This window comes from Chrysemys picta, chromosome 4 (genome assembly GCF_011386835.1).
Source record: "Chrysemys picta bellii isolate R12L10 chromosome 4, ASM1138683v2, whole genome shotgun sequence".
Lineage (NCBI taxonomy): Eukaryota > Metazoa > Chordata > Testudines > Emydidae > Chrysemys > Chrysemys picta.
The window spans coordinates 14,051,705-14,063,668 of NC_088794.1; the positions used below are offsets into that span (position 1 = coordinate 14,051,705).

At 50.9% G+C, this 11,964-nt stretch overlaps 1 protein-coding gene across 1 annotated transcript; it reads right to left on the minus strand.

The window, feature by feature from the left end:
• Nucleotides 1-1,245: 1,245 nt before the first annotated feature.
• LOC135982895 (uncharacterized) lies at nt 1,246-3,790 on the minus strand. Its single transcript, XM_065591438.1, has 2 exons — nt 2,810-3,790; nt 1,246-1,815 (listed from the first exon to the last, which is right to left on the minus strand). The coding sequence occupies exons 1-2, from the start codon at nt 3,384-3,386 to the stop codon at nt 1,340-1,342; spliced, it is 1,053 nt and encodes a 350-aa protein (XP_065447510.1). The 5' UTR covers nt 3,387-3,790; the 3' UTR covers nt 1,246-1,339.
• Nucleotides 3,791-11,964: the final 8,174 nt, after the last annotated feature.

Here is an 11,964-nt window from a genome sequence, read left to right on the forward strand (position 1 = left end):
ACTTTTCCATGGTGCTGCAAGCACTGGTGGACCACAGGGGACGTTTTACCAACATCTACGTGGGATGGCCGGGCAAGGTTCATGACGCTCGTGTTTTCAGGAACTCTGGTCTGTTTAGACGGCTGCAACAAGGTATTTACTTCCCGGACCACAAAATAACTGTTGGGGATGTGGAGATGCCTATAGTCATCCTCGGGGACCCAGCCTACCCGCTAATGCCCTGGCTCATGAAGCCCTATACTGGCGCCCTGGACACTGAAAAAGAACTCTTCAACTACCGGCTGAGCAAGTGCAGAATGGTGGTGGAGTGTGCTTTTGGCCGTCTCAAGGGGAGATGGAGAAGCTTACTGACTCGCTGTGATCTCAGCGAAACCAATATCCCCATTGTTATAGCAGCTTGCTGTGTGCTCCACAATCTCTGTGAGAGCAAGGGGGAGACCTTTATGGCGGGGTGGGAGGTTGAGGAAAATAGCCTGGCTGGTGATTACTCACAGCCAGACAGCCGGGCGATTAGAAGAGACCAGCGGGAAGCGCTGTGCATCCGGGAGGCTTTGAAAGCAAAGTTCCTGAGTGAGCAGGGTAACCTGTGATTTTATAGTTTGTGTACTGAGAAGCTAAACCTGCCCCCGTTTCTTTACCCAGGTAATGTTGACTATCCTATCCAGTTACATACCCCCTTCACCCCCCCTCCAACACACGTGTCGAAATAAAAATAGTTCTACTTTGTTAAAGCACACCGTTTTCTTTAATACTGTTTTCGCGGGAATTTTTTAAAACTGGGACGCAGACTGTGGTGCGGGGCGGGTCTAGTGTTGTGATGCGAATGCAGCTTCTAAACTCAAGGATTGACAGGCTCCGCTGCGGTGGGATGCTTGTTTCAACGGAGCCTGTCACCCCTCCTGATCGGGACTGTGTGTATGGGAGGTCTATTTGACTTTGTGGCAGGGGGAGGACGGTTACAGATCCCATGCTGTGTGGCTCTGTGATCCTGTCTAAGGACCGGCGCTTAAGATCTGTAACTGCCCTCCCCCGCCACAAAGTCACAGAGCAACCCACCCCCCCCAACATTACATCAAAACAACCTCCCAGACTAACCGGGGCAACTAGTCACTGCATCACTGCACTGTGTATGTGCCCTGCTGCTGTGCCTGCCCCCGACTATGTACCCTGCCAAAGGAGACTGTCCTGTCCAATTTCCAACCCCCTTTCCCCTCCTCCTCCAAAAGAACATGATTGAAACAGTAGTTAACAGAAACGAATTTTTTATTATCAACTACACATGGCATTGGGAGGTGAAACTTGGACGTGGGCTTGTGTCAGGCGGGAAGGAAAGAACTTTTCAAATTTTGGGAAATGAGAGCCTTCTGCTACTAGAGCTCTCTGCAGGGGTGGAGTGAGAGTTAGCAGGGACTCTGCCGCCTCTCCTTCTTTGCACTTTGGGTGAGGTGGGTATGGGACTTGGTGGCGGGGGAGGGCGGTTAGAGATGGACTGCAGCGGGGCTCTGTCCTCCTGCCTCCGTTCCTGCAGAACATCCACAAGGCGCCGGAGCGTGTCCGTTTGCTCCCTCAGTAGTCCAAGCAGCGTTTGAGTCGCCAGCTGGTCTTCCTGCCGCCACCTCTCCTCCCGATCCATGTTGGCTTGGTGCATTTGGGTCAAGTTCTCCCGCCACTGGGTCTGCTGTGCTGCCTGGGCTTGGGAAGAGGCCATAAGCTCAGAGAACATGTCCTCCCGTGTCCTCTTCTTCCTACGCCTAATCCGCGCTAGCCTCTGGGAGTGTGATTCCAGGCTAGGTTGTGAGACAGTCGCAGACGGGGCTGTGGAAATGGGAAAAAGGGAGTGAATTCCTCTGAAAGATAAATGTAGTTGTGAACAAAGAACATAGTCTTTCTCTGTGAACAAGACCATGCACAGCACCTTTCACATGCGCACTCAGCACAAGGTCGAATTCTCGGCCTTCGCATTCTGTGCCTGGGGTCTTGAACAGCACATTTGAGAAGCGAGGCAGCACAACGGAATTTCTGTTGCAGGCAGACATGGTAAGCCGTACACTTGTGGCAGTTTAAAACTTTTATATTACCACTGGCCTCATTTCACATTTAAATCAATGTCAGTCCCTGCTGCCAGCAATCCGGCAAGCGGGAACTCTGCCCCTGTCCCACCCCCTCGCGGCTGTCCCCGGGAATGATCCCTTTCGGCTGCCCCTCTCCCGCCTCCACCGCGTGGCTGCAAACCAGCGGTGACAGTTCTGTAAAGGAACGGGAAAGCAGTCCCAACACTAACATTCCCCTACCTAATTAAAAGCAGGTCACCATGGCCGACATCACCCTGATGAGGATCTCCGAGAGCGACAAAGAGAGAATGCTCCGGGAAAGCCTCCAAAGACCAGGGCCGTATGCCGCCCTGCTGTGCAGAGCAATGATCCCCGAGTACCTGATAATCTCGTGGCGCGGCAACGTGTCGTACTTCGGAGGACCCAATAAGGCCGCTCTCCCCAAGAACCTCATGCAACGGCTTTCAAGTTACCTCCAGGAGAGCTTCATCGAGATGTCCCAGGAGGATTACTGCTCTATCCCCGCACATATAGACCGCATTTTACTGTAGCTGCAGTAGCAGGGAATACACAGTAGAGCGGCTTGTGCAGGACAATCACTGAAAACCGGACATTGCTAGATTTCTTTTCAAAACTTGCACTGCCCCTTACTAAACCGTTAAGCGCCTAGGGCACACTAATCATGAACAACCCATTATTTTAATTGTTAATATTCCTGTTTTGTTAAAAATAAATGTTTAGATGTTTACAACACTTACTGGCTGATCCTTCACCAGATTCTGTGTCCGGGGTAATGGCTGGGGACGCTTCGTAGGGGATCTCTGTAAGGGTGATGAAGAGATCCTGGCTGTCGGGGAAATCAGCGTTGTGAGATCTGCCAACTGCCTCGCCCTCCTCATCTCCTTCCTCATCTTCCCCGTCCCCTAACATGTCTGAGGAACCGGCCGTGGACAGTATCCCATCCTCAGAGTCCACGGTCACTGGTGGGGTAGTGGTGGCGGCAGCACCGAGGATGGAATGCAGTGCCTCGTAGAAACGGGATGTCTGGGGATGGGATCCGGAGCGTCCGTTTGCCTCTTTGGTCTTCTGGTAGCCTTGTCTCAGCTCCTTGATTTTCACGCGGCACTGCGTTGCATCCCGGCTGTATCCTCTCTCTGCCATGTCTTTAGAGATCTTCTCGTAGATCTTTGCATTCCTTCTTTTGGATCGCAGCTCGGAAAGCACGGACTCATCGCCCCACACAGCGATGAGATCCAAGACTTCACGATCAGTCCATGCTGGGGCTCTCTTTCTATTCCCAGACTGCACGGCCATCACTGCTGGAGAGCTCTGCATCGTTGCCAGTGCTGCTGTGCTCGCCACGATGTCCAGACAGGAAATGAGATTCAAACTGGCCAGACAGGAAAAGGAATTCAAATTCAAATTTTCCCGGGGCTTTTCCTGTGTGGCTGGTCAGAGCATCCGAGCTCGCACTGCTGTCCAGAGCGTCAACAGAGTGGTGCACTGTGGGATAGCTCCCGGAGCTATTAGCGTCGATTTCCATCCACACCTAGCCTAATTCGACATGGCCATGTCGAATTTAGCGCTACTCCCCTCGTCGGGGAGGAGTACAGAAGTCGAATTAAAGAGACCTCTATGTCGAACTAAATAGCATCGCAGTGTGGACGGGTGCAGGGTTAATTCGATTTAACGGCGCTAACTTCGACATAAACGCCTAGTGTAGACCAGGCCTTAGTCACTACCACACTGGGCTGGATTTGCACTGATGTGCTAGAGGTAAAAGGCTTTCGAAACATACCCACCCTGCTTCCTCCCTATTCCTTGGCAGTAGGCGGCCAGCTGGACTGACACATAGGGGTCACCATACATGGGGGAGGGATAGCTCAGTGGTTTGAGCATTGGCCTGCTAAACCCAGGGTTGTGAGTTCAATCCTTGAGGGGGCCACTTAGGGATCTGGGGCAAAATCAGTACTTGGTCCTGCTAGTGAAGGCAGGGGGCTGGACTCAATGACCTTTCAAGGTCCCTTCCAGTTCTAAGAGATGGGATATCTCCATTATGAAAAATTGCCATAGCAGTAACCTACAAGTACCAGAAATGTATCCCCTAGGAAACAAAGGTGTTGGAGGCATTGGTTAGGATGAACTGGTTCAGGAGACCTGGAAGACAAAAACCCCCAGGGTATAAAAAGAGCCAGCCTGATCTGACATAGGAGAGACTCATTCTGGAACAGAGAACTGATAAACTTGTGTCTCAAGCTCCCAGGAGCCCTTGTGCAGATGATGAGTGACCCCTGATAAGCTGAGCACGTGTGCAGATTGTTTGTTGTTTTCTCTGCAGTGGCTTTGTCCTCAATAAACGTCCCATGCTTTGTGAAGTTGGCTGGTCACTGGTTAACTCTGTCATTGGCCCTGGGAGAAAGCAGAACTGCAGGTGCTGAACTAAAGTCAGACCTGCTGGGATTAGCATAGTGAATTGCCAGGGGAGCCCTGGAGCCCTAAATACTTTGCTCTGAAGAGTGAGGAACCTGGGTCCCACCGAGTACCAAGCTGTCTGGAGGCTTCAGACCTAAGGGAATACCTGGGAGGGGGCCACGAAGGGGGCAGTTACCCCTAGAACTGTGAGAACTGGTCAGGGGAGCAGAGCCCAGGGATACCAGCTCTGCCATGGGGAGGCCTGGAAGGGACAGAGCAGCGCAGTGACATGGTGGCACTGAGGGGATAAGGTCTGGGGTACTGTGTGGAGTGAAGCATCGGAACATTTCCAGGCCATGCACACTCCGGGATGCTGGAACCATTTTTAAGGTGGGGATGCTGATGATGGAAACCAGATATTTGGGGTCTGTTATTACTATTTCAAGCCTGGGGGTGCAGCAGCACCCCTACTTCTAACCCCACTGGGCACACATGAAGGTGGGGGGGAAGAGGAAGAACCTAGTCCCACCAAAGAAGGGTTAAAACCTCAGCCTGCCTTAGAGAGGATGAGCTTTTCCCCAGGTGCGGCCGCTGAGACAGGAAGGCAGGACGGTATTGAAAGGCAATGGAGCATGTGCTAATTTGTCTGTGTTTCCAGTTAGCAGGCATTTATAAAGATATCTGACTTCATTCATATGCAGGGCAAACCTAATAATATTATATTGATGTGAACAATCCAAGTCTAGCCATTGGTACTGGGGTTTTCCAGGAGAAGATTGTATCTGCCAACACACTCTCCACACGGAGCCTGCACTCACCCACCTGTGCCAAGCCCCCACTTCAGGGCTTAAACAATGCAGCCACTTCCGTTAGCATGCGGGGTATTGCTGCTCAGGTGCCCCCAGAGCCTGATAGCTCCAGCCCCTTTATTACCACGGCTAGACAGACGAAGGAAATGAGGCGCACGGAAGGAAAACAATATTTATGGGAAGACGGTCAATAGCAGATCTTGGTTTCTTGGAGAAAACTGAGCGGTAGCCAGACAGGTTGTAATTAGGGAGCCAAAGTTTGCTGCCTCCTTTTAAACAGCTTTCAGCTATTTATAAAGCTTTTGTAGAGCTTAACCTGCCCCCTGGCTCCATGGTGATAGAAAGCAATGTCTCCTGCTCAGTCCCTTTCGAAGGCTAGTGGTGCTGTGCTCCCTTGGGTCCGTCTCTGGCCCCCCTCAGCATTAATGTATTCATCCTCACGTACCCCTGGCAGGCAGGGCAGCACTAGCAGCCCCATTGTGCAGGCAGGGAGCAGGGGCACAGAGAAGCTAAGTGACTGGTAGCTAGTTCTCCTCCCTCCCCTGCCCTGCCCCTCCTGCAAAACTCCAACCCCTGCACTAGAGCAGCCGCAATACATGGGCAAGAGAACGGAGGGCAGACAGAGCTATTCTTTATCCCCTGGGGGAAGATGATGAGAGAGAAATCACCTAGGCAAAGAGATATTATGACTGAGTGGCTACTGCCCGGAGGGCACCCGTTAGCAAAACTGCCAGCCAGGCCTTCCCAGCGTGCTGCTGAGAGGAAGGGAAATGAAGGAGAAACAGGAGTTTTGTCATTGACCTGGATTACATGGGAAAAAATCACTTTCTGCCTGAGAGCACAAGCCTCTCTATGGGCTGGGAGAGCTACCCAGAGCGACAGCAGAGCCCAGACTGGATGAGCAGCAGAGTCAAGCTTAGGGTCCATATTGACAATAGAGACCCCCTCCGCATGAGGAGTGGCGTAGCAGAGGGTGCCCTCCCTGCTCTGGATATCATTTGGCACTGGCTGCTCTATGGGGAGCCACTGAACACAGGCCCAAATTCAATGTTGGCATCAGCAGGCACTATTGGGGGGGAGGTAGGGATAGCTCAGTGGTTTGAGCATTGGTCTGCTAAACCCAGCAGTGTGAGCTCAATCCTTGAGGGGGCCATTTAGGGAATTGGGGTAAAAATCTGTCTGAGGATTGGTCCTGCTTTGCGCAGGGGGTTGGACTAGATGACCTCCTGAGGTCCCTTCCAACTCTGATATTCTATGATTCCCACTGACTTCACTAGGAGCTGCTTTTGCTGACTGCAGGGCATGCTCTGTTCTCCTGAGCAAATTGTGCCACAGTGTCAGGGCTGCCCAAAAGAGAACCAGATTCTGGGCTCAGTCCCACTAGTGTTACTCCCAGAGTCATGCCACCGAAGTCTGCAGAGTGACCCTGGCTGTACATCGGTGTAAATGGTCAGAACCTGGCCCACAGGCCTTCGAGCTGACACCCGTCCTGCTCTGCTCCAATTTCATTTTCAAGAGCATCTTTCAACAAGTTTGGGCCCGCACATCGAGACGGGCTATCCTAGCAGGAGTCAAATTCAGTTTAGGCGATTGCAAGCCAAAGCCCACTCCTCTTGGCCCGGCTACCTCTCGCCGATACAACGGCTTTGCTGGGTATGTCTACACGGTGGTTTTGGACTGAACCTCTCAGCCTAGGCAGCGCTGGGAAGTTGTGGCTCGGGCTGGAACTCAGGCTCTGTAACTCAGCCCCCTCCCTAGAGTTCAGAGCAAAAACTCCAGCCCCGTCACAATTCCCAGCCCTGCTGATACAGCTGTTTTTAGAAGGCTAGCATGAGCCCCAGTCACTGTGTAGACATACTTATATGGTCCCTGTGCCTTTGACCTCTGGTGATTCAAAGGGCCCTGAGCCAACTGAAGGCTAAAGGGCTCAGACAGGCATTTCGCTGACCAGGCATATGAGCAAGTATTCCCGGACTTCAAAGACGTGTATTTGCCCAGACGTGGGGCACAGTGCTACTCAGATTTTCATTTTTACCTCTCTGACCCATTAATTAACCACAAAATGTAGGTGTAATCCCCCGCAGATGAGAGTCGGACAAGAGACCTATGGCTCTGGCTAATCCCCTTATTACAAAGTAAAGCTGCAGAAATCAAATGCCCACAATAAGTCAGGAGATTAACAACACGCTGGGAAATGTACAAATTAAATTGTAGTTTCTCTTGTTGCATTGCACAAGCCAATGGCATCGTTCCTAGCTCCATCCAAAGCAGGCTTTCTGGGCAGGAAAACAAGGTTAGAAATCACTTTATAAAAATGAAAATCTATTTTTAATCCTTGATCCAATCAGTAAATAGAACCTGCCCAGAACATAACTAATGGTGTGCTGCCTTCCCCGGTTGTGTTTAGTCACTGAAATTAGCCCAGAAAAGGGCCCTTCTCTCCCGTTGAGAATCCAATGCATTGGAATCCAAAACTGCAAACAGCCCAGTGAAGAAGGGAAGTGGCGGGAGATGAGGGCTCTGTGGCTGGAGCTACGGACAGGGGCCAGAAATAAACCGTTTCATTGGCAAGTAGATGGGATGCACCCCTTATAGAACAAAGGCTGGTGGAGACGAGCTGGCTAAAGCAGGTATGAGAAAGAAGGTTCCGGGCCCTAAATCTTCACCAATCCTTACAGCCAAGCTGAAACAAAGGCATATTTTAGTTCCTGAAATAATGACTGGATTTCAGTGTACTTATGGTTTAACACTCCCCACCCCACGAGGAGTTAAATTTGAGAGCTTCCAAGCTATAACACAGAGTGCTACTACTTCAGCTAACAATGTAACTCCATTAGCTGGCAGCAGTAGTAGGCTGTTAACCCTTTGTGAAATTGCCATCATCTGAGTCTGCAACATGTGCTTTACCAGTGTGTTACAATAGCACTTCCAGTTTCTGGTCCAGTGGGAAAACCCTGCTCTCATTCCATTTTTGCCACGAGACTCCCAAGGTTCAGACCATATGGTGGCTGCTATTCCAAACCACAGTTCCAAACACTTAATATTCTCCCCTCCCTAACTTGCGGGGCCCTTTTGGCCTGAAGTGCCCATGACAAGAGAGACTGAGCCCTTGTTCACCTCCGAATTGGGATCTGTCTTTCAAGAGATGGACGCATGCAGCCCCTCGGAAAAGGCATTTCCATTTTTCTTTGACTTTGGGGAGTGATGGAGGTGGAAGCTCTCCGAGACCTCTTGCAATGAGTGAGTTTGAGAAGGCTCTGTGCCGCTGACATTCAGGGACTGGCTGCTGATAAAGCCAATTCTGTTTGTATAGCCAGCTCAGTGCTGACAGAGAAATATTAGTCCCCAGCGGCATAAGGCTATGACAGGATTCAGAGTCCTTTTGAAAAATGACGTGAATTTTAGTTTGTGGGTGTAGGGAGAAAATACATCCAGATGTAGGGGAGAAATAAAAGAAAACCTAAATAAACAATATAAGCCCCTGAGCAAATAGGCTGATGTTCTATGTATGAACCATAGCAGACTAATGTAATAGTTTCCCTATTCCTTCTAGAAAATTAATGAGTTTTGAGTTTTAGAGCAGAGGCCTGGGGGGCGGGGGGAGGGAGAGGATATTCCTAGGGTCTGTTCCAGATCTGGGCAGGGGGTGGGGTGTAGCGGTTTGGAGCAGGAGTTGGGAGTGAGAGCTCCTGGGCTCCATTCCCAGCTCTGGGCGTGATGTGTGGTCTAGTGAATTACAGCGCTGGAGCTCTATTCCACTTCTACTATTGTGGGACGATGGGCAAATCATTTAGGCTAAAACTTGGGTAACTGGTTAGGCAGCCAAACCCACCTTTGGGCACGAATAAAACTGGCTTGATTTTTCTGAGATGCTGGGCACCCTCAGTTGCCACTGCCTTCAGAGGCAGAAGTACAGAATCTGGTTACTCAGACACAAAGGCAGTTGAAATCCCCACTGGCTTCAGAGGGAGTTGTGAGCGCTGGAAAAAGAGGGCAAGTTTCTTTCCATCCCTAAACACAGATTTCGGTGCCCCACTTTTCCCAGTTTGGAAATTGCTGTTCTCACCTCCCTGGGCCTTAGCGTCTCTATCTGGAAACGGGGGTTAATACAAACTTCTGTTCCATGCAAAGCCATCTCTCGCCTTCCACACCGCAGTATTGTAGTGCCTTCCGGTCGAGCACTAAGTGACATGACTGGTGTATTACACGTGGTTCATTTTCTCTCATCCTCTCCCCACGGGGAGAATTGTGTGTGCTGCCTAGTATTTGTTTGGGATTTTTAAAAAGCCTCTGTTTTATGTCGATGGTGCTCTGGGCTGCTATCAGAGGCGCACATCCAGCACTTGGGGTAGAAGGTGGGGAGGTTGGGGATGGATGGGCCTTAGAGCCTGAGGGCATTTATTCCACAGTATTGGACTGGCCCCCAAGGCAGCTCTGTCCCCTGCCCAGATAAGCATTATCCTTGGGCTGGACAGCTCCATTCTGCCTGAGAGCAGAGCACTCTTCCTTCCAGAGCTGCAGGCTCATGTTTGAACAGCGCCTTGCACAATGGCACCCTGACCTCTACGCACTTCTGTAGTACAACTAATCATATACTTTTCTGAGCACACACATCAGCATGGCGCCTATGCCCCAGTACCTAAGTCTCAGGGATGATGGGAGGCTCCATTAACTAATGTTTGCACCCTGCTGGTGAAGCATTAATTTGGTGTCTTCCAGGCCTGAGGCTTTGTCTACACTGGCAAGTGAAAGACAAAACTTTTGTTGTTCAGAGGTGTTAAACACCCCTCTCCCTCCCCCCAGAAAGACAAAAGTTTTGTCGACGACAAGCACTGGTGTGACCAGGACATTGTCAGCAGGAGCACTCCCCTGCCGACAACGGGAACGCCGCTCGTTGGAGGTGGAAGTTTAACAGCGGCTACACTGAGCGGCTTTTAGCGGCATGGCTGTAGTGGCACAGCCGTGTCACTAATAGCTCCGTCGTGTAGACAGAGCCCAACTATCAGGAGGCGTCCTGCAGCCTCTTTCAGCACCTGCAGCTTGTTGCACATGGTCACACTTGATTTCACTTTCCTGGACGGAGCACCGTGCCCCGAATTGCCTCTATTCCTGGAGGGAGAGACGTGGAGATGCTGCCACTTCCCTGGGACTCAGCCCGTTTTTCTGTGGCACTGCAATCTTCAATGTGATAATGAACGGAACCATTTCCTTTCTCCAGCCCACTGGCAAGGCAACAGAGTGGCTTTCTGGGTGATGGATTCTATTTTCTGGGGACTGGGGGGAGGAGGAAAAGGGGAGGTTTCCAGACAAAGAAAAACTAACCAGAAAAATAAAGGTTTCAGAGTAGCAGCCGTGTTAGTCTGTATCCTCAAAAAGAACAGGAGTGGGTTGTAACCCACGAAAGCTTATACTCTAATAAATTTGTTAGTCTCTAAGCTGCCACAAGTACTCCTGTTCTTTTCAGAAAAATAAAATTGTCCTTGAGCAAATAGCATTCCAGCTAGGAGAGGCAGCATGATCACAGGGAACCAATGGTGCTGGAACGAGGGGTGCTTGAAATAGTAATAGCAACCCAAATACATGGTTTCCATCATCAGCACCCCCACTATAAAAATGGTTCCAGTCCCCTGCAGGGAGCTGAGCTGGGCCTCGGGGGACCTGGCTTCTATTCCTGCCTCTGCCATGGACCTGATGAGTGACTTCTCTGCTGCCCCCTCACCCTTTGTCTGTCCTATCCCCGTAGACTGTCAGGTCCTCAGGGCAGGAGCTGTCTCTTGCAAAGTGTACGGATAGTGCCTAACACAACGGGGCCCTGATCGTTGTTAGGTGCTACTGTAATGGAAAGAAGAAGAATACAATTTCCTTTGCACTACGCCGTGTACATTTGCGGTTACTCGCCTCAGCTCGCCCTGTGAACCATTATGTTTAACAAAGAGCTGGTCTAGTTTCTCTTTGATTTTGTTTCCTTTATAGACATAACGAGCTAATTGAATCTGCCAGCCAGCACCTGCTGCACAGTCCTTGCCCACCCCTAGGTGCCTGCGCAACACAGCAGAAGGCACTGGGCCAGCAGTAATCTTCTGTCGCTGAGCCCTCTCGCACCACTTAGCTAGGTATTGATCCGCATGGCCAGGGACAGCTTCGCATTTATGTTCTCCTCCCGGCTGTCAGGAGGGATGCAGGAAGTGCTGGAGCACCTGAGGGAGATGGAGGGAGGAGTGGGGAGGGAAGGCAATATGTAATACAAACTATTGTCAGCGTTCCCTAGCAGCCGAGGTTACTTAGTGTCCCCACGTTGGAGCGTTTTACACACAGCCCAGTAGCCATACTCCCAGTGCCCTGTTTTCAATATGGGTATTTCACAGGGTGCTGCAATCATCTGAACCCATTTGGATTTCGTTGACTGACAACCTAACGAGCACTGTCCACTGGAACCCTTCACTGAACATGAGACCAAACGCCAAAAAAAGGCCAGCAATTGTGGGGGGCCTAATGGATCGCGTCCAGCACAAAACCACGTACGTTATTTTCATCCGCCTCGCTCGGTGCTGAAGATACAGATCTCGTTATTCATCCTTCCCCGGCACCTTCCACCCAAGGATCTCAAAGCACACTGCACAAACTAATGAATTGACCCCTGTCCTTGGGGAGCCAGGACTGTCTCCATGTCAGAGAGGGGAATGGAGGCATGG